The 27,037-nt window shown below is 34.6% G+C and overlaps 1 protein-coding gene across 5 annotated transcripts in view; it reads left to right on the forward strand.

Moving 5' to 3' along the window:
• Positions 1-27,037, forward strand: part of Erbb4 (erb-b2 receptor tyrosine kinase 4) — a gene marked incomplete at its 5' end in the record, with an annotated part of 1,058,248 nt that overhangs the window by 803,325 nt on the left and 227,886 nt on the right. For 2 of the 5 annotated variants that reach the window (XM_005396938.2, XM_005396940.2), the window contains 1 exon segment: positions 3,659-3,703. In XM_005396938.2, the coding sequence (XP_005396995.1) occupies positions 3,659-3,703 (45 nt within the window). 5 annotated transcript variants of the gene reach the window in all.

The following is a 27,037-nucleotide window of genomic DNA, read 5'->3' on the forward strand; positions in this document are numbered from 1 at the left end:
ATTACATTAAGTGTATAATCTTTAAATTGAAGAATTTTAAATGTTCTTTTATGTTTATTTCAAAATTTGAAGATTTCCCCCAAATATCTAAACTACATTTATATGGTATATAAATACATCAAGGTCTTTGTGCATCATTAAGTAGAAGAGAACATAGCTCAATATTCAGAGTTCCAATACTGTTTTAGAATGTGTCAGACATAGTATCCTTTTTTTTCTGACATTTCTGTAAATATTCTACTTTGGAGCACTGACTTATTTTTGAGTTCATTACTAACATTCTGCGACTTATGTCAGTCCCTTATTTGCCATTTTGACTCTTCAAAAGTTTAATGTTTTATGGTCTTTCTGAAACAATATACATTATCTGTGATAACAATTACTGCCTTATATACAGAAAGCACAAAATATTGATATACAGTGTGCACTATTACATACACAGTGAGACAACCTTTCAAAGGTTGTCTCACTTCTCTCATACCCTCCTTTTCCTTGGTCTTTAGTTTGTTTCTTTTATCTTCTGCTTTTAAGTATGTTTAAATCATGAATATCTACATTCTCCTGAACAACCTGTTTTGAAACCACATCCGGATCCCTCATCCCTCCTCTCCCTTTCCTTTTTCAACTGCTGTCCTGTATCTGATTTGTTTTTCCACTTAAAGCAAACTCAACTCTAGAAACCTTGATAGTGACACATAAAATTCTAGTTCTTTTTATTTTACTAGATTCTTCTGAACTTTATACTAATGATCACCTGTTGTTTCTTGAGGTTAATTTTGGATTTGGTTTAAAGTACAGTGCATTCAATTAATGTTAATCATTTTTTCCCATTTAGTGGTCACAAAATTGTATCTCATGTCGCATGCTCTTGGAGTTTTTTGAGTTGAAATCTTCAGTTTGTTCTTTTCTCATTTTATGTACTTTCCTTCATCCATCTATCCACATATGTGGTTTTGGCTTTATCCTATAAACTATTTCAAAGTGGATCATAACATTTTCACCTTCTTCTCCCTCGTAGCCCCAGAATCACCTTTCTACCTGCTGAGGAACATTTCTATGTAATGTTGAATAACCAATACTAATTGATGGGTACAAAAATTCAAAGCACCAAACTCTTCTCAGTCTCATACACAAAGATCCATGATCCTCCTCTTGAACTCTTTTCCTGATGGTACCATTTTTAAAGTTCGGAAGATAACTTATCCTAAAGTTTTTGATCTTTTTTATTTCCATCATATGTCAGCTATCAGCCTCCTTTTTTTCTCCCCATACCTTTAAAGGCATTTCTGGAATTTGTCCCTTTGCTTAAATCCCATTTACCATTTCACTAGTTCAGTCAAGCACCTCTTATATGTGCTAAAATATTCTTCATGCCAAAGCTGTCAGTTTGGCTTCCACCTGACCGACATCCACATGGCCAAGAGATCTATTTACCTTACACATGTACCAATTTCATGACTTCTTTAAAACCACACAATGGTTTTCCATTACATTTGTTAGGAACCAAAAAATCTCTCAGATCTGCTTCCTATCTAATATATAATCTTATTTTTATCCTTTGCCTCAAATTGTGCACCGTACCTATCTGGAATTGCTTATAAATGTTAATATGTAACATGAGTTTCTTTAGATCTCTGATTTTGCTTCTGCTTTCCATTACCTGCTAACATCACTATGATACCAATTTCATCTCTTAATACATCAAACATCAACTTTCTGATGCCTCTGGAAAGATGAACATGACTTTCTGGAGTTAGACCGCTTTTTATATCACTACAGCCCTTTCTCTTGTATCTTACTACACTTACCATATTATAAATACACATGTACTTATGCACCAATCTCCTTCATTAAATTATAAGCACAATGAAAATCGGAAAAGTATCAATATGTCTTTTTCCCACTTCTCATAGAAGAGTAGGATTGTTTTATCAGGCATGTAACATGGATTTTTTGAATGGGTGAAGAGCTTTTATTATTCACACTTTGCTTCAAGTTGAATTTCACAATTGAATATTTTTATCTTCCAAGGGTTATTGTAAAGATTGCAAGCTAACTATAGCTCTTCAGACTCTCACTTGGAAATATGCAGTAGACTATTAAACTTATAATATGGCAGGACTGTCTTCAAAAGACATTGTGAAGAAGTAATAGAAAAACGTTCTTCAGAGTAGAATAAGAAAAAGTCAGAGAAGAAAATTTAGAATATTTTTCAGTAGTTGATTTTTCATTTTTATAAATGCTTTTGATTATGAATTATGTATGATACCAATTCAGTGGTATGTACTGCAGTTGTTTCCTATTGCTTGTTTTTAAAGACTTTTGTCGACAGTATATTTTGCATATTTCTGTAAGTTGAAATTTGCTACTTGAAATGAATCTTCCAAACAAAAATACAAGCAAACCAACTCTCTAGCTAGTAGGAATATTACAACTGATATTACTGCAGCAGATATAGTGACTTCACTGTTATTTTAGATAAGCTGTATTAGTTTGTTAGTGTATGGAGTCATTTAAAGATATAAATGTGGACTAACTTTATATATAGGCACTTTTTACATCATTACATTTATGACTAAATTCAACTTCTCTTTCAATTTTGAAAACGAAGGCTTTGGAAATATATGTATATTGCATCACCAATCAAATTCTACATACCATAGCTGAATAGCTATGCAGGAAAAATCTTAATAATTTTCTAGAGCTGTTTGTCTTTGATGGAAAAGGGAGAAATAAATACAGTTCTAGAAATTTAGAAGCTAGAAGAAATAATATTTCCATAACAACTCAAAATGAAATTGTAGAGACTATATGTTAGTGTGAACTTATTAGTTATTATGTGAACTTACACAAATTTACTTAAATATTTATCTCAGTAGATTCTTTAGTTATCTGCATTTCTGTTTATTCATTTACTTAGAGTTTTTATATAGCTGTTGTTCTTTGAACTAAATGTAATGGCAGTTTGAAAATCTGTTTTTGCTTTCATGTTATGATACTACTATTTTAAGAGGCCATCAAGATAAACTGTAATGTGATAAAATGAGTAATTTGCTGTGTAAATAAATTCATGTTTGCAGACAAATATGTTTTAAAGACAGTCATAATGAAAGATTAAAATGACCTGCTTATGTAAAAGTATTCATGGTAAAGGCATTAAAGCACTTTAACTCATTTTCTACCCCGAACAACCTTTAATGACCATTAACCATCAGGTTATTATATTATATGGAAGTCTTCATGTTTTCTTTTTAATTGATTTTGGTCTTTACTTAAAGGCTTTTAGAGGAAATCATGTATGTGAAAACAATTACAGTCATTGAACTCTCAAGTTATTCATCAAGAGGTATAATCATGAAAGACACAAATGAATTGAAATTCATAGAAATGACCTCTGTGGGAATGTTAGCTACAGAGCTAGTGCAAAATTTTCTTTACCTTGGACATGTTTCTTGGCATTCCACTTGGCTGGTAATTGCTATTCATTTCTGTGTATCTCTCAAGCAGTAATCTTCTCCCTGGCTTCAAATTCATGGTGTCCAAAATCTCTAGTAATGGAAATTAAGAATTTAACCTGGCAATATTTTTGGTGCTGATTTCTTTCACGCTGACTAATTTTTCTTTCCATGTATTTTTTTTTAATCTGCGTCTTCTGCAGGTGCATAGGCTCCAGTATTGAAGACTGCATCGGCCTGATGGATAGGTACTTGGTGTGCTTGCTTTCAATGTCCTTCCTCCGAGGCTCCCTGTGTGAGCGCCGGTGCATGTGTGTGCATGGCACTGTGGATGCGGAATGATGTTTTCTGTTCTGTAATTGCCTGCAGGTGTAACGGTCCCACTATTCATGACTGCATTTACTACCCATGGACGGGTCATTCCACTTTACCACAACATGCTAGGTAACATCTACCATGTTTCCATTTTCTCACTCCAGTCCTTGCCCAGCTGTCATGGACAAATATACTAACCTGCTGAATTCAAGTTACAAGAAATGAGAGTTGTGACAGAGACAGAAACACTTAGCTTTTCAAGCCACCAATTCTAACTGTTTTTCCTCATTCATTATAATTTCAGAGTTCTAATTAGTGCTGCCTTTTATCTTTTAATTTAGTATTTTAATTTGAGCATGATTTTGAATCATTAACCTAGAACATTATAGAATATTTTCAGTCTTAATTCTCAACAGAGTAACAAAAATATTTTAAGGTAAAAATTTGCAAAAATTTGCAAAAATTGCTCTATGTTTGTATTTCTTACATAATTCAAATTCAATTCTTTTAAAGTCAATACATTCTCTCAGTAGAAGTACTACTACAGAATAAAGGTTATAGAAAATATTTTGTGCAGCTAAAAGTATAGCTTGGAATTACAAACAAGAACAAAATATGTTTTTCATGTTCATACAAAACCTATGCACGAATATTTAATAATAATCACCCCAAACTGGAATATACTTAAATGTTCTTGGCATATGCATGCATTGTGATGTCACTGAGTAATGAAAAGGAACCAACTGCTGCTATACATAATGTGGATGGATCTCATATACACTGTGCAAATTACAGGAAGCCAGGCGGTAAAGAACACATAGTATAAGATTCCATTTGCATGGCATTCTGGGAAAGACAAAGCTAGAGCGACAGAGAATCATTGCGTTTTGCCAGGAGCTGAAAGTTGGGAGATGGTGTCGATTAGAGAAGCAGAAGGGATTTAGAAGAATAACAGAATATCCTGTATCTCCATCAGGACGATGGTTGCACAGAGGAAAGGTCTTGTGAAAAACTATAGCACTATATATTTCATTATATACAAATTACATCAAGTCTGAATTGAACTATTTATAAACTAGTCAATCAACTCAACTTTTAAAACATTTCATAGAATATTTCCTAAACAGGAAAACAGTAACTATGTAATCAGGTGTAGAAATATTAACTTTATCAGATAAATTAACTGTATCTTTTTGGATGAGATAAAGTAATGAGAAAACACAATTAGCAGACGAGAATTTTGGATAAAGTATGGCCTTTTAATGTAAACTGCTGTAGTGAAAAATGACATAAAATGCACAAAACAAGTACAAAGTACAGTGAATGTACTCAGGATGAAACATTTGTGTAACCATCAGCCAGATCAAAAATCAAAATGGCAATAGAATTGCAGAAGCTCCTTTGTACCTTCCAGGGGTCAGGGTTGTAACTACTGTACTGAATTATAACACTCTAGGTCAATTTGTCTATTTTTTTCACTTTGTGTAAATTCAGTCATATAGTATAAATCTATACACCTGGCTTCTTTTGCTAAATATCATATTTATGAGATTCATCTATGTTCCTGAATTGAGCTGTAGTTTTTTTTTTACATTGACTTCTATTGCCTTTAAATATTTTTAAAATTTAAAGTGATACAATGACTGATGTTATCGTAGTGAATTGTTTTTAACAATGAAAATAGAGACATTAAATCCCCTAAATTACAGATGTACTAGACTGAATTATTTAAACAACAGTGGCACTTCGACAGGCGGGCACAGTCAAAACTAATTAGTGTAGTTGTTTAGACCAAGGTAAATTTACGAAAAACAAAGAAGAGAAATGGGGGAAGAGTGGTGTCGACAGACTAGGAGAGAGAGAGAGAGAGGCAAAGAATGGAAGTCAGAAGTATAGCTTTAGAAACCACAATTCATTTTGGATATTTCCTAAATTCATAAAAAGTTTTTCCTCTTTGAGTCATTGTTTGAATCACTTTGAAGATTGTTTTCACATTTGTTTTGATGATTTTCTTATAATTATCTCATTTGACTAGTAAGAGAGATTATAGTATGGAGTGAGGTGTGCAGTCTTTGGAATCATCGTTTCTAGTTCAGAGTCAAGCTTACAAATTTAGGGGGACTGTGGGTGAGTTCCTTAAATTATCTGCACCTCACTTTGGATCATGGTGCATGCCTTAGTTACTTTTCTCATTGCTGAGACAAAATACCCAACACCCAAAGTTAAAAGGGAAAAGGTTTATTTAGCTCACAGTTTGTAGAGGTTCAGTCCATAGTTGCCTGGCTCCAAACCAGGGTGACATGGCAGACAGGCACCACAGAGGAGAAATAGTTCATGGCACCTAGAATGTAGCAAGACAAGGAAGGGACAACCACAGCTCTTTCTGTCCCTTATGTCTTACCTTACTACTTAGGGTGGGTATCATTCACACCCTTAATCCTAGGGCCCTTGTTCCTACCATTGCACCTTGAATCAATCACACACTCTAGATCCAGCTGCCTTCGAAAAAGCCCCACCTCTGCATGAGGCATTGGAGAAAAATCTAGAGACAAGCTATAGCAGTGTGGAAAGATAGTGTTAATATACTGTAGTTCTTAAATCAGTTAGAAATATTGAATGTATCCTTAAAGCAGTTTCTGGCTCATATAAATCACGCAGTAAGTGTCATCATATTAGTTTTCTATATATAGAAGATTCTCAACCCTTGCAAATGAGAGAACATGTGTCCCAGGGGGAGGAGGGAGGTCTCTCAAGGTTGCCAAGAGAGCTTTGATGTGTATCTCTATCCTTCTGATGGGCTTTATGAAGGAAGGGAGGTCATTTTCTCTCTTTGTTTTGAGAATCATAAAGCTGGCCACTGAAGTACGTCAGTATAAATTTAATATTTCCAAAAACTACGTAAAAGTGGCATTAGGATTTTCAATCCTATTGCCTTTCTGGATACCCAAGCCATATTCTGTAATCTCCAACTCACAGACCCAATTTTGATTAGCCATGTTGTTGGTTAATACCCATGGCCAGTAGTAGCATGTACAGTATAGCCCATAGTTCCTAAGAAGAGAACTTGAAGCCCATTGTACAGACAAAAAGTAGGGCCTTGAATGTGGAAGTGTGGGTTCAGATATTGGCTCCACCATATGTCTTATCTGTAAGTGGAGATAATAATGACAATTTTTTATAATGGGATTTTTATACCTTGTAAGAGCGGCATGAGGATTAAATCAGATAAACTGCAAGAGCTGTCTTGTAAAACATGTTCACTAGTAGTAATTATTACTCATGTTGAAATACTGGCATCATAATATCTTTGAAAACTCTCACAAAATTTTATCCTATTAGTATTTTCCACACCAGTGCAGGGTTAATCAAATAGGTTAATGATGAAATAATTGACATTCCAAAATTTCTCAGATTTTAAGCCCTTGAGTTTTGCATCAAACGTCTGCATGCAATGTTTTTGAAGAATAAATAACTGATGTCTAATAGTTTCTCTCTATTTTTTTCTTGGTATTGGGAATCAAACTCAAGACCTTGTACTTTCCAGCCAAGCACTGTGCTGCTGAACTCTATCCCTGGCCCGGCTAATAGTTTATTCTAGAAAACTTCAGGTATCTTCAATATCCCTTTGAATTTAAAGCAGTGTAGCTCAGTTCTTCAATTGTCCTGACTTTTCAGAATTAACTGACTTGTCAGAAACTGTTTATTAGGTAGCTGGGAATCTACATGAAGGATTTTAGCCCTGAATGCTGTGGAAAAGTCTTTCTGATCATACAGTCTTTTGACACACATTCACTGAAAAAACAAACACAGGAAGTAACTGTTTTTTCAGATCCTTGAGGTTGCAGTACTTACCTCTCTAGCATGAGCATACATTTCACTGAAAGCAGGGGATTAACCTAACAAGATTTCAAGTTATTTTCCAGTTTTAAGTCTCATGACATTTTCTTTTTTAAAATTTTCTGTCTTAATTGATTAAAGTGAATATTCCATTTACCAAAAAAATGCAATGGGAAGTAATTATTCAAAGATTTATAAACCATGCTTTAACTTGGAGATTATCCAAATGCCTAGTTTTCTTTTAGTCTCGACAAATTACATTGAGCATGTCACTGCGGCTGTCTTGAAATATTTAGAGTTCATAGTCCCTAATGCCCCATTATGCTGTATTCTAAACCAGCAGGAAAAAAGATTGAAGATTTAAATGAAAACAGGTGAAATGTTTCCAATCTTGATCGACTTTCATTTTCTAAGCGGTGTTATTCTTTCCCAAACCTGCAATTTGTGAATTGGTTTTCCACACTCCATTTACCTTTACCGGCTGCTGCTGGAAGTTCTTCCTGGTATATTGGATAGGATAGAGTAGAGTGGTTTTCTTTCTCTTTAGTCTCCTAGAATATGTTACTTATAATGAAAATACTACATGGTACTTTAGACCTTTCCCTACTTTTCTAATCAGAATTAAAAGGCTTAAAAATTTACTTTCACCAACATTTCCCTCCAGTACTTCTCTACTTTTGATAACTTCCTTCAAGACCCTTACAAAGAAAATTTTTCATCGAGAGTTTTAATTTTTTGAGACACTTATTTTACTTTGCACATATAGATTCAGCATATTAGATTCTGTTGTTTTGGATTCTTCGTCAAGAAAGTGATCAAAACTTTGTAAAATCCTGGTCTCTTATTCCAAAAGATGCTAAATTTATTAATCTCAATAAGCAAAAGCTCTACTGGTGAAGCATTTCTGCATTAAGTTCACAACAAAATATAAACTAAGTATTATTTTTGAAATTGCAAGAGGAATTATTAAAATTGCAAGCCTTTTTTATCTGGCTCCTTGCTCCAATTCAGTTATTTGAAGGGATTTACACTATGAAATGAAGGAATAGAACTCACTTGAACCCTCCACAACTCACAGGGGCAGCTAATTGAAACATTTCTTAGTTTTTCACATTTTAATGCCTGTGCCTTCCTCTTACTTTAGGGAATGCTCTTTGTTACCTAAGGAGTCACATAACAGTTTTTCTTTATCAGTGTGACTCATGTGTGAGAGAGGAGAGATATGATATGATATTCTTGTAGCCACTTTCACAAATGGCACGAGTTTTTCTTTGTTTTTATTGCCCTCAAGGAACTTAGTTTATAACTTACTTCCAAATCAAGTGGTCAAAATTGCCTACGGATTGTTACCTTAGCTGAGTGGCAGGTGGGTTATGACCCCTAAGTCCAATAAATAAAAGTACATAGTCTTTTTTATTATAAGTCTATCCTCAGTCCATCACATTCTGTATATTAAATTTAGTTTTGAATTAAAGATAGTTCAAGAGGTGAGTTCTCTTCTTTTCCAGCTGGCTTTTGACCCACACTTCTCAGAACTTACAAAATACCAAAATTACCAGGGAACTTTAAGGTACTGATGAAGCAGCACAGCTCAGGTTTTAATTATTTTTCATAGCATTCAAGTTGTTATGTTAAAGTATTTCATTCCGCAGATTTTTGCAGTGCTTTTACATTGGTGTCATAATAACCATATCTTTTCATTAAAGCTTTTTTGAGATCTTAGAAATTGTAACAAGTTTCCTGGCTACAAAAATGTGACCAAAATAGCCTGTACTTAGGACTCAAAGTTAAAAGAGGTTTTTAAGATCACTGGTTTTAGTAGTAAAATAGAAAGTCAGAAGACATCTTTATTAAATTGGCAAGATGTTGATTAGATCTATTAAGGATCAAAGCAAAATAAATTCAGTCAGTCGAATGAACCATTATGGGTACCTTTCACCCTTTCCCATGAATATCTTTCCCAGTGGTATGGAAGTTATGATGTTTTGCAATTTTAATTTCTAATTTGGAAATATGTCAGGGCTTCCTACAGCCCACTAGCTCATAATTATCTTAAGATTTATTGAAATTAATTGTGGACAGCCTGAGGTCTGTTACTGAAAAGAAAAGCTAACAAAAAGTAGTAGATATTCCTAAAGCCTTGCCTCTTTTCTTCACACAAATATGTCTAGTTTTAAAAGTACCTAGCATATTAGAAAGTGTACATTATACCAAGATTTCACTGTTAGCATTCTTCTCTTATAAAGTGTAATTTAGAAGTATGATGATGTCTTCAGTATTACTGATGATTTTTAATTGGGATATTTAGTGTATTGGAAATACTAATTGCTACATTGTAACATTGAATTTCTAGCAATTCCCTTTCCAAGTAGGATACATGTAAATTATCAACAAGTAGAAATATAAACCCTTTGGAAACATATATGTAGACAGTGTGGATAGATATTGAGGCTTTAATAATATAGAAAGAAGGTAGAAAAACAGCAGCTAGGACATAATTTCTAATTGAGAGAAATCACCCATGCTTTCCAAAAGGAATGAGAAAGAGGCATTTTAAATAAGTGACATAAGTAGAAGTAATATATGTAAGAAAATGGAATCAATAAATCAACCTAGCCAGGCATGGTGGCGCACCCCTATCATCCCAGCATGCGGGAGGCTGAGGCAGGAGTATCATTGCAAGTTTGAGGCCAGCCTGGGCTACAAAGTGAGCTCAAGGCCAGCCTGAACTGCACAGTGAGACCCTGTCTCAAAAAGGCAAACAAAAAAATCAACCTAGCACTCTACTGAGGTGCAACACAGCAGTTATCAATAAAATATTAAGACAAAAGAGCACCTCATCTAGTCATTGACTGAACTTATTAGCTGAATGAGTCCAAATCAGTATATTGTAAAAGGAATTTGCTATTGTGTGTGGCATGTGTCTTTGATCTTATCCTAGTATTCAGTTCTTTTTCCTTTTTTTTGGTATCGGGAATTGAACTCAGGACTTCCCGCTTGCCAGGCAGGCACTTGTGCCGCTGATGTATATTCTCGGCCCTCTAGCATTCAGTTCTTAAAAGCATATTTAGTATATGTATGAAATTATTTCAGTTCTATACAGGGAAAGAAAGGAATAATTGTGTAACAGTGAGTATACTGAAATAAATGGTGCCGGTGTGAAGATATCAGCAAATTAACATCTGTGCAATCATAGCTTTGCCCACAGTCCTAGCTTGAAATACCCACTATCAAACACCTGGATTCTATACCATTTGATAACTAAAATAGTAATGATTAAAAAATTGAAACTTTGTGATTAGGTAAGGGAACTACTCAGTTACTATATAAGATTTCTATTCCTGTGTAAATTACCATAAACTTGGGAGCTCAGAGAAAGCACTGTTCTTGGCTAAAACTTGGAGATCTGTTCTAACTCCATTCAGGTTATTGAGAGACTTAAGTTCCGTGAGGTTGTAAGGCCGATGTTCCCATTTCATTGCTGTTTCTGGGTGAGGATGATGCCCAGCTCTTTGTGGTCTTACACATGCCTTTGCATGAACCCCTTTCTGTCTTCAAGCCAGTAATAATATGGCAGATCCTTATTCTTTGAATTTCTTTGCATTGTTTTTCCTTTAACTTCTCAACCTACATTTGGAAGTTCATGGAATAAAGTCAGGCCCACACAAACTATCTCCCTCTTTAAGTGATTTGAGACCTTAATGACATCAAAACCTAGATGGATATTTTATTGACTAGATGACATGCAGCGTATATAGGCGCTGGTGTCTGTAATCTTGGGAGCCCCTCACCACTTCTTCCACCACACCTACCTACTATGGTGACGTAAGTAGGGAACATTTCCAATGGTGCCCTTTACATTTTTTTCTTGTCTGTAGAAGAAAATTATTTTCTGTGTCATGCAACTGTCATAAGGACTCCTTTATGACTAAAAGATTAATTGGTCATGCCATCTTCAAATAATTTTTGTGTTCATTCCCCGCAAAAGAAGCCCCAAAATAAGCATTATGATACTGTCTTAGAACTAAAACTGTGATTTTCTTTGTAAAAGTATATTATGTACTAAAAGGTAAACTCTACATATTCATGTTGGATCCAGGTGTTCAGTATTTCTTTAATAAGCATTATGTCACAAATATAATTTTGCCTAAAGCACCCAGAGGTTAACACCAACTTTCTAGTCTTCTCATCAAGTTAGATGATACATGACTCTTCCCTAGGACTGCTGTAGATTACCGTTGCTCAGTATGGTAATCTTAGCTGCATGGAATTGAGCACCTTCAATGCAACTAAAACAAATGGAAATGCTCTGTAATCATTAACGTACACTACATTTTGAAGACAGAACTAAAAATTGTGCATAAAATATTTCATTAATTATTTGGCTGTAGTTTATTTGTTGAAATGCACTAACTTGGATATATGAGGTAAACAAAATTTTTTTTTTTTGGTTTTTCTCTGGTACCGGGAACCGAACTCACGACCTTGCGCTTGCCAGGCAGGCGCTTTTGCCGCTGAGCTAAATCCCCAGCCCCTAAAATTTTTAAATTAATTTGATCTTTTAAGATACGCCAGAATGGTTTATGGACTTATTTAGCCTTCCTTATATATCTGTAGGAGAATAATATGTAGCCCCATCACCCTGAAACTATGCTTGAACACTCAAATTTGGTAATGGTTTTACCCACAGTAAGAGCAGTGGAGGGATTGAATTTGTACTTTTAAGAAAGAGTGTTTATTTTATCAGTAGGTTACAGATAAGATAACTAAGACGAAGCCAAGAAAAGACATACATTTGCCCAGCCCATTGCATATACCTGTGTATTCATATGCACATTCAGATCCTGCAAACTCCTGTAAGCAAAGAGAACTAAAAGTTGGTCATCTGTGTGTGCACTGAGAATTCCTAGTATTGTCTACTTGATAATCGAAAACTATTCAGAGGGGCAGGGGATTTAGCTCAGCGGCAAAGCGCCTTCCTGGCAAGCGCAAGGTCGTGAGTTTGGTTCCTAGTACCGGAGAAAAACAAAAAAAAAAAAAAAAAAAATAGAAAACTACTCAGAGTTAGAATTATATTGTCTAGGCCCTCTTAAAATTGCTTTTAGAGCCAATGCTACTAATAAAATATTGTTGAATTTTTATATCATCAGTGAACGTTAGTTAGGCGGGAAGATTTTAAATCATGTCCAACTTCCTATTTTATACCTGCTATATTTTTACAAATGAGTCAAAAGTATTCCCTCATGTAATTCAGGCATACATTGTACTAGACCCTAGGTAAGTAGCTTTCCTTTTTTCATGTTTCCTATTTTTTTTTTTTTTTGTTTTGTTTTTTGGGTTTTTCTCCGGCACCGGGAACCGAACTCACGACCTTGCACTTGCCAGGCAGGTGTTTTGCCGCTGAGCTAAATCCCCAGCACCTCATGTTTCCTATTTAACTAAAAGAATCTAATTAACTAAGACCCCCTTCTGTGATGTGGTTACATAAACTGATGTGTAGATATTAACTCAAATTGCTCTCTTCATGCCTTTTTCTTATTACTTCAGCACATTCCCTAACTAATCATTCTTTCATAAACATACAATTATTTTTGCATACTATGTATGTAAGCGGGAGCTAATTAACAGGCAGCACTTTGATTTACCAACAGAATTTCCTCACAGTGATTTTATTCTCAGCTACCACCGACTCTCAAACCAAAGTGGTTTAATTTCATTGTAATTTCACAGTAACTCAGTACTAAAGAAAGAATGACAAGGACAGGGAAACCCACCTCTAATAAACTCTGAATGCCTGTAGCCAGTGTGATTTTTATAGCATTCTGTTCCTCTGCGCAGAGTAAAGTATTCCATATGCTTGAGTCATTTGTGGAATAATTATAGTTACTTTTAGTAGCGTGAAAATAAAACAACAAAAACCTTTTACCATAAAAAGTTTACTTGTTAAGGGAATTGTTTGTAATGGGCATAGGGAAAACTATTCCCAATGCTACTTTTTTACTGAACTTCAGGATCCTAAATCCTAAAGTTCAAATCTCAGGATGCATAACTTAATCATTTTATACATCAGGAAAGAACAGATCAAAGAAAAATCCAAAACATCAATTTTTATTATTTGATAAGATTGTATTGCTTTCAAAAGCTTCACATATTTATCTGGAAACTTGTTTTCACCATTCTAAATATGCTAATATTTATCTGTTAGGCATACCATGTTATCACCCTTATTTTTCATGACAAGTGTATAAAAGCAGTTATCACCATTTGCATTTTATCAAAGAGTGAAATAGCTCAAGCAATTCAACAATTTCTAAAACATTTCTTGTAGCAAGCAAGAGAAGGATTTTAGCAGGAATCAGGTATGCCTGACTCCCAAAACCATTGCTATGTTTCCTACTCTCTACCAGGCTATTTGCTGAGTGCAACAGGAGCTATTTTATGATGAAGATGATTATTTTAGGTAGCTTCATCACTTGTCTTTCACTAAATCTTAATTTGCCTACTAAATCTACCTCTAATGTATAATATTTGTAATACTGTCTTCAAACAAGATATTAATTTTAAAGCAATACTTTATGACTTAAGCATTTACTCTTATGATAATTTCATACTGTAGAATATGTGTTATTGGACAAAGGTGATGGACAGTAGTAATGAATTTATGTGCAAGAGTATGGTTGCTAGAATGTGTATTATTTGGTTCAGACTGATGAAATAAATACTGACTTTAAATTTTTTTTAAATTGATACATAAAATTAGACTTAAAAATTGTTGGTCATATGATGTTTCTCCTAAGATAAATTTTTTCCTCATTTATAGAGTCAGACATACCATATTTTATTTAAAAAGGGGACGAGGCAAGTGAGAAAACCTCTTGCACATATACTATTTTTTTTGGAGATAGTGTCTTGCTATATAGTTCTGGCTGGACTTAAACTCGCTGTGTAGTCTACACTGGCCTCAAACTGGTAGCAGTCCTTCTGCCTCAGCCTCTTGAGTGCTGGGATTACAGTTGTGCCCTACCATGCATGGCCCACATATACTGTTTAACAATGTCCAGTGAATAAATATTCATTGTATTTATATGTCAGGAATTATGCTAAGGAACCGAGAAGAGAATGGAAAGATTAAAATAATTCCCACTTCCATAAAAATGTTGTATGATTAAAGAGAAAATTATGTGTCAATTTCTAATGACATGTTTGCATAATTATAATTAGAAAAACTACACATGGATTGTGTGCTATATGTGTGGCCAGGAAAAGAAAAATACAATAGATGACACCTGAGCTTTTTGAAAGGTAAACTGTTCAGTTATAAACTGGTATGGGAAACTCTCAAAAGGAAGGTGAACAAATTTGTCAGGATTTTAAAAAATATCCCAGATAAATCTGACATACTTCTGAGATATTTGGGTGAAGATTTTGAACAGATAAATTATATGTAATACTCTTGAGGTCATTAAAATGGACTGGATCATCAGTCATAATTAAAACCATAATATTAGATAAAATTTCACATGGAAAAACAAATTGAATAAGCCTCAGAGTTCCCCATCATTGAAAAAGTGGATGAAAAGACAAGTGTATTGTTTAGCCAACAAGACTGAGATGGGAGAGGTACACGAAGGAGGAAACTAACTGAGGTGGCCTCCTAGAAGCCAAGGAGAAAATATCTTTTTAAACGATATTTAAAGCCCAGGTTTAAACTGTTAGAGAAACAATATATATCATTTTTTTGAGAAGTTTCAGGTTGAGTATGAAATGTGAAAAAATAGAAGCACTGATAGGAGCAGTGATAACACAGTTAAAATTAAAATGCATTAGGAAGAGAAGACAGAAATGGAGAGAGCTCATACAGAGAAAGCTGTGCAAAGTGCTTGCTGCAAGAGAACATAGACTCAAACGATAAAGATTTTTGATTGTTATAACACATTTGTAAGATAATGTGGTGGAGCCAAGAGATGAAAATTTATATTTCAGGAGCTAGAGAACAATTGTGAGTGAAGTTTTCTTTAGTCAGCAGCAGGAACAGAATTCTCTGTGCTTAAGTGGAGAAAGGGACCAAAGAAAGGAGGAGGGATCATTCCTCCATTATAACTGGGAAAAATTCACAGCAAGGAGGTAAGGATTCAAGTAAATAGTGGATTTAATGGCCAGAAAATGGATAAATTCAAAATGCCTTCTTAAGTGATATATTGTATGAGGTGGTCATCTTAGAGTAGAATCTGGGAGGCTATGAAACTTCAAAGACAAGATTCAATTCAGATATTTCCCTCATAGGCATCTGCCCCAAGGAGGTAAAGACACCATAAAGACACCAGTGATCCATGCATACCTACACTTATAGCAGCACAGGGAACTACAACTAAATCGTGGGAGAAACCTGTATGTCCACCAAGAGATGAATGGATAAAGAAAATGTGGTATTTAAACACAAGGGAAGTCTTAGTTACTTTTCTCATTGCTGAGACAAAATACCTGATACCCAAAGTTAAAGAGGGAAAGGTTTATTTAGCTCACACTTTGTAGAGGATTCAGTCCATAATTGGCTGGCACCAAGACAGGGTGGCATGGCAGTGGGACATCGCAGAGGAGAAACACTTCATGGCAAGCAGGCAAGCAAGAGCACGTTAGCCCTCTTTCAGTCCCTTATATATTATGCAGGCTACCTGCCCTAGGGCAGGCACTCATACCCATAATTCTAGCCATAACTATGCCAAACCAATCAGTGGACTGATTTAGTAATCACATACCCTTAATCCCAGCATCACACACTCTAGACACAGCCACTTCCAAAAAGCCCCCTGTATGACTGCCTGAGGCTTGGAAGAATATCTAGACCCAAACCATAAAAATAGAGTACTTGCCATAAAGAAAGATACACTTGAGTCATTTATAGGAAAATGGATGCACCTTGACACCATAATGTTACGTGAAATAAATCAAACACAAGTTTAAATATTGTATGGTTTCTCTTATAGCAGAAACTCAAAATATAAAGTACAAAATAAAAAAATAGACAAATGGAAATAGCAATATCTACCCTTGCAGAGGGAAGGGACCCAAGAGATAGAGGAAGAGAGGTGAGGAGAGGAGAAAGGGATGAAAGAAGAATTACTATGTACTATGTACCAAATCCAAATGAGGAAGGCAAACATCATTAAATACTACAAATGTATACAAATAAAAATAAAAATTGAAAATAAATGAATAAATAAAATTTTAAAAATTAAAAATTTGAAGTAATCTGTGGAAATATATTAGAGAGGGACACGATTTTAAAAACATGGGAATATTGCTAGATAGTGCTAATAGTCCACTTGTCTTAAAAATGGTCCTAGTGAGTACTGTGTTTCATTCAGCTGTACTGTTATTGTGTTGACATAGGCATGGGCATTTTCATGTTTGGGATTACCCATGATTGCAATTTTGTCAGATGAGTGTTTTAACAAGTGGGGAGAAACTGGGCGTGGTGGCACATGCCTGTAATCCCCACACTCGGGAGGCTGAGGCAGGAGAACACTTATGAGTTCCAGACCAGCCTGAGCTACAAAGTGAGCTCACGGTCAACTTGAATTGCATAGCGAGACCCTGTCTCAAAAAGACAAAAAAAAATTGGAGAGAGTCAAAAATCTATAATATGAGATTTAAATGGTAGCAAATACTCATTAAAGATAAGTTGATGAGGGAAACTGAACAGAAGGGTGGCTTCTATGCAGTGAAAACATGCTAGGGTCTGCAGAAGAAAGGTTGTTGAAGCAGAGAAACCACAATATGCAAACTGGAGAGGAGATGAGCGGAAGGGAGGCACGGGTCTGAAGGAGAGCACTTGGAATCATCTTCCAGAGTCCATTCAGATACTTGCAATGTAAATAGGATCAGCAGTAAGAATAGTCGTTGAGACTACCTGTTGTGAGTGGGTGGGGAATTGGGAAGCCTGGAATATGGATGGACAGAAAGGAAGGAGAAAATTGAACAGCTATTTAGAATTTAAAATTGATAGCCAGACTCTGATCAACTGGATGTGAAAGAATCAGGAGAAAAAAGGGTCAGTGATTATTCTTGGGTTCCTGGCTTGAGAAGTTGAGTGGGTGGTACAACATTAACCAAGATTTTGCAAAGTAAAAGGGTATTGAATTAGTTCTCCAGAATTTAGTTTGGGTGAGTTCAATCTGCAGTGACTTTCACACAGCCAAGTAATGCTAAGTAAAAAATCTGATGTGTAAATATAGAAGTTTCTCCATACATAGACAGGGAGAAGTGAATAAGAAATGAGAAATACAGACAGGTGCTAATATCTTTTGAAAAATTTAATGTGAAGGAGAGGACAAAGATGGTAAAATAATCAGAGAGGGAAAATATTAGGTGAAAGGTGTTTTTAAGAGAAGTTAAACTTGTGTTTTGGAAGAGTCAATAGAGAATGAAAGCTTGCAGATATAGCAGAGGGAAGACATCAGATCCTTTAGGTTTTTCCTGGAAAAGAAATTAAATTAGGAAGCAAAGCAAATGTGAAAGGAGAAGCCTTGGAGATGAAAAGACCCCTCCTTTATTGTTTTATCAGAAGAAAATAAGTAGGTAACAGAGTAAGGTTCATATAGACAAATAGCTTTTTTTTTTTTTTTTTTTTTTTTGGAGACAGGGTCTCACTATGCAGTGCAGTCTGAGCTCACTTTGTAGCCCAGGCTGGTCTCAAACTCCCACCTCAGCCTCCTGAGTGTTGTGATTACAGACATGCGCCACCAAGCCCGGCAGATAAACAGCTTTTGTAAGCAAATGATGAGGAAGTTTCTGCTTTATGTTCTGCATTCTGACTGCAGCTGGACTCCTGTTGACAGAAGGGAGGAAGGCACATGTTTAGTGCACGTGCAGGTGTGAAAGAAAGAATGCACTGGAAAATTAAATTAAAATATAAACTTTGCTAATTTTGTATTTAAATTATTCTGACATTAGTTTACAAATCATTGATAATTTACAATGTTGCTTAACAAGAATCCAACTTGAAGGTCACTTACTTAATTTTTGCGTTGAAAAGAACAGGTTGTGATTTGCTATCACTGACTCTGAACTCATTAAATTAGAAGACTGTTAAATATATAATCAGAACCTAACAACACTCTGTATGTATTCTGAGGAATTAACAGATTTCTATACCTGTTGTGCTAATTGAAAAAATGGTGAGATATAACAATTATTCTAAATTACACCACTACTAAAAACATCAGCAACTGTGCAATTCTGCGGGTACAGCAATCAGTTAATCAACCCACTGTGAAATATTTTTCTTATGTTAGTTTTGAAAATGCTCTCAAGTATGTATTGAATTATGATCAGAAGTCCCTTTCAAATAAAATGTATTTGGCTTGTTTGTACTGATACAAGTTTTTCTTCAAGCAATGGGTCTTACCTTTGCAAATTTTTTCACATGCATGATCAATGTATTCCATACAGATAGAGGTAGATGTACAAGTCTGCATGCTAGTCTTTCCACATGTTTATTCATCTACTTATATCTAGAAGTAAGAGAATTTGTAATCAGCCATGAGGCCAAACACTATGCATTAATAACAACTTATCTTACTCACATAATTGAACATTATGGACAACCTTCTAGATCAATAGGTATAATTCCTTTTTACAGTTGCATAGTATCCCCTACAATCAATTTACCACCAATCAACTATTGAAAGATGTTATTCCTGCTTTCATGCCTTTTATAAATTATAAAATAAATAGCATATATATATAATATGTATTTGACATTACAAAATGTATGTTTAGCTCTATGAAGACACATGGAAAATTTTCAATTTTATTCATGCTTTCTAATTGCTACTTAAATATTCAAAAATAAAATGCATTAAAATTATAGAAGGCACAACATAGGTTAAAAACATTTGTATTAAAATCTAATTATAAATCATTTAATTTTATGACAGATCATTTTCTTTTCTTCCCATCAAAATATAGCTACAAATTATTCACCAAAAGTTGCCAAGGGCTGCATGTTTTAAATTTATTCTAATGGCTTCATAGATTAATTTATAGTGCTGCTTATAATGTTAAAAGAGAATTTGATAAAGAAGCTTAATTAACCCTCTTACAAAGTTTGGTTCTAAGTAATTATAAATGTTCAGGTATACATTTAGAGATATTTACTATTTGAACAACTGACAAGATGACTTTGACCCTATATGGTTTTAAAAAATTTAACAAATAAAATTATTATAATAATTTAGTGAGTAGTTGTTACATCTATTCTTTTTTTAGGGGGGAAAGGGATAGAGACAGGGTCTTGCTATGTAGTGCAGGTTGGCCTTGACCTCACTATGTAGCCCAGGCTAGCCTCAAACTTGAGTCAGTCCTCCTATCTCAATTTCCTGAGTGCTGGGATTACAGGCGTGTGACACCATGCCTGGCTAATCTATTCTGTTTATGAAATACTATGACTAGATTACTCAGGAATGAAATACAGAGACTGGGTGGTTTAGGAAAATATCCTCTTTGTACTTTTTCTTTTAAATCACTAATAGATGTCATTACTTGATAATAAAGAATAACTGACATGAATTTCATAAGATGTATCCATTTCATACTATCTTAAATTTACAGTTCTGTCTTTTTGGTTTATCTGTTTTTGGATATTTACAAACAGATAAATATTAGTATGCTTAGTGGTCTTCAAATGTATCCAAGAAAATATAACAGTTTCTTCCAGCAACTAATTCAGCGCCCCAGGGTGAAGTCAGAATTCTGTCTCTGATCTCTTGCTCTCCTCTGTATTTTCTCTCAGAAAAGCTGAATTTTTGCATAAACTCTATAGGAAAGATTTTAAGAGGAACCATTTACATAGATAATATGTCAGATGGAAATATTAAGATATGTAATCTGAAAAATTAAAAGATAGAAAAAAAGAAAAAATAAAGCTGTATATCAGTCAGGAAATTTTAAGAGATGTACTATGCTTACAACATAATATGATTCATTTTCCCTTCATGAGCACTTACAAAACAAAAATTTCCAACCACGCGTTCTGCATGCCCACAAGCAATCCATAGCATCACACAGACATAAATGTTAATGTGATATGTAATTTCAATAATAGAAAAATAATGGACAAAAAACAGATTGAAAAATTAATTTTCTGACTTCAAAGAGAATGTTTCATGTAGATGTGGGGTTTTTTTTCCTTAGTAGTAATGATTTCTTTTGCATGTAAATGAAATGGTTTCAGGCAAAGTACAAAACTTGTCTTGGTGTTATATTATTTCAATGTTGTTTGCATTGGCTTAGGTTGGATTTTTTTCCTTTTACATTATCTAGAGGCTGTGAATCTGTATGCACAGCATCTGCGGAATCATAACATCTTCTTGACAATCGCTTTTGAAAAAATAGGTTTCCCCATAATTAGAAATGTGTTCTAATTAGGGGTTGGGTGTTTGTATAAGTACAAAAAAGAAGTTAAGTTACTAAACATTGCTATTAGATGCTTTAAAATGTGTTTTTGTGAATTTAGTCACAATAAACCTCCCCTAAGAATATAAAGAATCACCCATCCTATATTAAAAACAGTATTTAAAGTAGGGGGCAATGACCAAAAGCCTTTGTGAGAGAAGAGTTTGTTTGTGTCTTCCCCAAACCTCTGTGGCATATTTTAAAACAGAACAGACAGTGACAGCCCCACCCTCTCATTTTTCCCCTTGGGTTACTTCCAATCTACAATGGACCCAGACATTTAAAAAATTGGGTATTCGTATTTTGCCAAGATAAATACTAATGAAGAGTTATTTTCTTTATGTTCTCTTTATTGATCTGCCAGCATGTATTTGCTTAAAGTACATAAATCAAGGAAACATTTTACTACTTTTGAAGTTTATTACTACTTGAAAATGAATAGTGATTATCATGTTGTCTATTACAATGTATTTAAATTCTGCAACTTAGAAACTGCATCTTCTAGGCAGCTTTGCAAACTTCTGCTTCCTGATAGTTATATTTCCTGACACTTTTTCGCTCTTCCCATAAAGGTGGTCAATAAAGGCTGATAGAGATTAAACCTTAGGTCAATTCACAATAGACTGTGAAAATGAAACAAATGTAATAGAATCGCCAGCGCTCTGAAGTGTTCAAAAGGGAAAAGCCAGTGGTTTCACTGTTTTGCTTTTTAAAATCTAAATATCTTGAGATCATACAATCACAGTTAAAATGCAAGAAAAAAGGAAAAGTGAAAAATCTAATATCAGTTCCTTTTTAGTTATGTTGTTACTTGGTTACAAATGAAAACCTGTTATAGATGATTTCAAAAATATTTTGGTGTTCTTCTTTAACATAACAGAAGTCTGGAAATGGAGTAGGAGTTGCCATAGTTCTCACAGTTATATAACATCAGGACCAGATCCTGCCATTTTCTTGGTCTTTCTGCTCTGATGGCAAAACAGCTGCTGTCACTCTCAGCATTTTGTCCAAGGACAGAAGTGAAGGTACAGGCTCGATCACCCGCCCAGGGCTTTCCCAAGCTCCTCATGCTGACCTCTGCTTCCATTGCACTGACCAGAAATACGATGTCCTTTTACACCAAGATGCAGAGACTAGAGAGATTATTTAATATTTTAAAAATCAGTAGATTGAAAGATTTTAAGGACAGAAGATTAAAAGTGACTGCTGGGTTAGTTAACTAGGAACCTTGGCACAATACAGTGGGAGAGAGAAATAAACCAAACCACAACAGGCAGCAGACAAAAGCAAATTCTCTGAAAATCAATTTCTCTGCTTTGAGGAGAGAACATCCAATTATTATGATATCAAAATAAGAAAATGTAAATGTCTCAGCTCCATTCAGGGAAGCATTGCATTTAAAATTCTTTTTCTCATCAGAAGTTTTTTAGAACTGTGTTTTGTTAAGTTTAAAAATATATAGGAAGCTCTGAAATCACAGGATTTATGCATTCTTAGGGACCTATGTAAAATTAAAAGTTGATAAATATTTATAGAATTAAGCCATTCAGAATTTTATTCATGTAACACTCATTTTTCAGTACTTTTTAAATGAGATAATAAGTTAGGCTTCAGAGAAATATAAAGAGGTCTCTGACACCAGAAGACTTCTATTTGACCTTAGAAAAACAAAAAAACTAGTAGTTTTTGCTGTCAAGCTCTAAATACACTTGCTTATCATTACACGGCTAAAGAGATGAGTGATAAATCATACCCAGGGAGGGAGTGTAAGCAGAGAGGTGGAGAAACCTAATGAATGCATCTTGACACTTCTGCATTTGAAGAGCAGAGAACTAAGGAAGAAATAGCAAAAATGACTAAAAAACACTCAGCGCACGGAAGGGCCACTAAAGAAGGTACGCGGACACTCAAAGGAAGACTGTGTTTAAGAACTTGTATGCAATGCTGCCGCCACAGAAAGACTGGGTCTAAGAAGTGACTGATTTGACAGTAGGGAAAGCACCACTGAGCTTGATAGGGCTGACGGAGCGGAGAAGGAGAAAGCAGAACTGTGATGGGAATCCGTTCGAGGACCGGCCTTGGCGGGAGGTGAGGGCAAGCTAGTTAACAGATAAAGGCAAAAGTACATTTGGATATTTCCACCACTGTTTCAAAAACTCCTGGTATGTGTCCACTACTATATCCATGCATCAAAATCTCCGTCCATCTCAGTTCATCCAAACCTTAAATATTTTTTTGAGACAAGTAATTCCCCCTTAAGCAGTTGGAGGCCTCCTCAGTAGGAAACAAAACTGCCTGCAAAATGTAAGTAGAAGCACATCATCTGAATAAAGAGTGACTTTTTTGAAGGACACTTCCTTATGACCCCATCATGAGTATTTTATAAAAAAGAAATTATTTTTCACCTAATTTTGCAAGAATTTGGGGAACTAAAGCATGCTGAAAACAAAATCAAAATTGTTTTGTATATAGAATTTTATATAAATAGATCAAGCTTAGTCCTTACTTTAAAAATGTTTGTGAATCCTCTGAAAATGGGATGAGTCTAAATCTGTTATGAATTTATACAATAAATATGGCACTAAATTGCAGTCTTACTTTGCTAGACAAAGGTAGATACAACTAACCATAGAACATAATCTCTCCAGGCAAAACAGGTATTTGAAATTGCAGTGCACAAAATGTATGGATATTCTGAGGAAATTTTTTTAAACACGGAAACAGAGAGGGGGAACTTCAATGATTTATTCTTCCCCTGCTTTCTTCAGAGAGCAGTAGTTTTGTAAGCTTTCTACTCTGTTATGATACTAATAAATTCCTTAGTGTATTCAGCAAATTTTATAGGTAATGTAATTGAACTTGTAAAAGCTATAGGCTTAATTTTTAATCCTTTAGCCTGATTATCTGGCCCCTTTAATGAGTAGGAAATATGATGTAGTTGTAGTTAGTGGTTTAATTTATTGTGTAATTATATATTTAAATATTTAGTTGTGCCACTAAATGTATATCTATATAATAAATATATGTGCACATAATATATATGTAATGTATATAATTATATATAATTTTTCTATTATATGTATAATTTATGTAATAGTATAGTGATGATGATAAACTACATTAATATAGACATGTATGGTGTGTAATAGCTATAACCTGAAAAAATACGGCTGTGTAAAAAATTCATCTGAGTTCTTCAAAACCCTTGTTAAAAATTCTGTCTGTTTCTGGTCCCTTAACATGTAGAAATTTACATGTAGGCTATATATATATATATATATTCTCAGTATGGTGTCCTTAACCATGAGAATATTTTCCCCAAAGTCAAATGTACAAATTTGTTCACTTTGTCAAAAAATAAATATAAATAGACGTGTAAATATTGCCTATAAAAACAAAGAAATAATTACTAGGGGATGATTAGAATTTTCAGAATCTAATCCTAGAAATAAAATAACCGCATTATAATTACATATTAGTTTAATATAACGGTAATAGTATTAACAGTAATATCGTCTGAAGTAACTGTAGTTCTGCTACTGAAGGAAACGTGACAATGACATTTTGAAAAATACGGAGAAAATTGATTTCAACACATGAAGGCAAATCAAAATTAGATCAATGTTTCTTAGGAACTGGAAAGTACATTGCTACCCTTGCTTAAGCACTGATACTTCTAGTCACATTATAAACCTAGTAGAGGGTCTTGAGCCCAAATCAAAGGACAGAGACACTCGGTAATACCCTGCATCTCATCAAGCGAAACTGTGACTGTCAGCTGATGTCAGCCTCAGAGTTTGACCCAGATCATGTCCTTTGTTCAAAAAGCAAACAAAATGCGGGGCTGGGGGTTTAGCTCAGAGGCACAGCGCCTACCTGGCAAGTGCAAGGTCGTGAGTTCAATTCCTGGTACCGGAAAAAAAAACAACAAAAAAAAAGAAAAGCAAACAAAATGTGTCATTTTTATAGAGTAGGTGAAATTTTGGGTTACAATAAGGCTAATTTGCCCGAAGATAAAAAAAAGGAAAAGAAATCTCTCTTAACATAGGTGTCCTTGCCCTAGGCAGTAACGCTTCCCAATGTCTTCTAGGGAATTCCCGTGTGTTCTAATGTTTCAAGGTCTCCTGCTTCAAATCTGAACTGTTTTAAGGAAGCCTGAAGCTCTGGAGGGGCCCTGCAGCAGACACTGCCACTATAATGACAGACACGGCCTGTCTTTGCTTTTCTTAAAGGAAGTCTGCTTCTTAAATTAAAAAAAGAAATCCTCCTGACTTTTCTGATTAACTATTTTCTCACTGAGAAAATAAAATGAGACTAAAAGCAAAATAATGCCCCTTGCAAAGTTTGTACCTGAGTATGAAGATTCTGATAAATTTACACCATAATGAATACAGCAACACATATAAAACAAAAGTCTGAGAGAATTTAAAATAGGAAAATATAACTAAATATAATCTTAAAAAAATTTATGAGAATAAACATGTGCAGTCTATATTTTCTACCAAGCATATATATATGAAGAAAAATCTGATTAATGCTTTTCTTTGTATTCTAAAAAACCAATTCAAGTGAATCATCTTAAAAAAGACAACATAATACTGTCTAGCTGAAAACTAGTAAACTTGAGAACTGAAAATGGAAAATGTTAATATTACTGTTTATGACTGTATCTAAATTCATTAACTTTTTTTTTTTTTTTTTTTGGTTTTGGTTTTTCTCCAGTACCGGGAACCGAACTAACCACCTTGCGCTTGCCAGGCAGGCGCTTTGCCGCTGAGCTAAATCCCCAGCCCCTAAATTCGTTAACTTTGCTGAGTTTGTTCCTCTGTCTGTAATCTGAGGGTGTATTGCTCAGCTTTTTGCTTCCTGGGAAAAGATGCCTGACACATAAAGTTTGAAGAAGGAAACTGTTTATTTGGCTTATGGTGTCACAGGTGTCGGGTCGTGATTGGCTGGCTCCACGCAGAAAGAGCAAGGCGGAAGGGCACGATAGAGCAAAGCTTCTCACGTTGTTGTGGTTGGGAAGCAGAACGCAGAGAAAGAGAGACGGAGTGAAAGAGGGGGAGGACCACACATACTTCCCAAGGTCACGCCCCCAGGGCCCCTTAAGAGTACACAGTGTGTGTCTTACTAATCCCCTTCAGGTCTCTCAAGCCAGTTAAATGAACAAACAAAACTGTCACAGCAGGTTAAGATATCTGTGTTCCATAGTTATTGTGACAATATGCAATCATATAACAGGGATATTTCAATTATAAAATACCAAGCTGTTTGGAATTATTAGAAGGTTTACAATCTATTTAAATTATTTAAATTTAAGGATAGTGCATATAACCAAATAAATTTTTATTTTCTCACTATGAAAAGGAATGGTTTCTATAACAGGATGAAAGTCCATGACATTTTCACTATTATTTCATTATTTCTTATTGAAAATGAGGTGGGTTGTTAGTTGCATTATGTCTCCCTGATGGCAGTCAAATATTATGTTCTTATTTGAATGGAAGTTTTGTTATGTTTAAAGTGCTTACATAAGTAATAAAATATTAAGTATGTTCCTATTTCCAAAGTTATATTCTTTGACTCAACTGAACAGTTGTGAATGGATTTGAAGAATTTTCTTTTAATACCAAGTCAGCAATTTTTTTTTTGTTTTGTTTTGTTTTTGTTTTTTCTTCTGGTACCGGGTAAGAAACTCACGACCTTGCGCTTGCCAGGCAGGTGCTGTGCCGCTAAACTAAATCCCCAGCCCACATCAGCAAATGTTTGATTAAAAAAAAAATACACATTTTGATTAAAAGCATGCTAGGAATCAGAATGCATCCCTAAGGATGTATGGAACCTGTGCTTCGTGAAAGAATCTCGCTTTTGTCTTTACCACTATAAGATATTCAGAGGAAAGAGTATAAGAGTAAATGTTACCTAATTATATTTCTAAAAATAGAAGTTTTCAGGGCAGCATCATATTTGGCCCT

The sequence above is a fragment of the Chinchilla lanigera genome, unplaced genomic scaffold, assembly GCF_000276665.1.
Source record: "Chinchilla lanigera isolate Chin_1 unplaced genomic scaffold, ChiLan1.0 scaffold00056, whole genome shotgun sequence".
Classification (NCBI taxonomy): domain Eukaryota; kingdom Metazoa; phylum Chordata; class Mammalia; order Rodentia; family Chinchillidae; genus Chinchilla; species Chinchilla lanigera.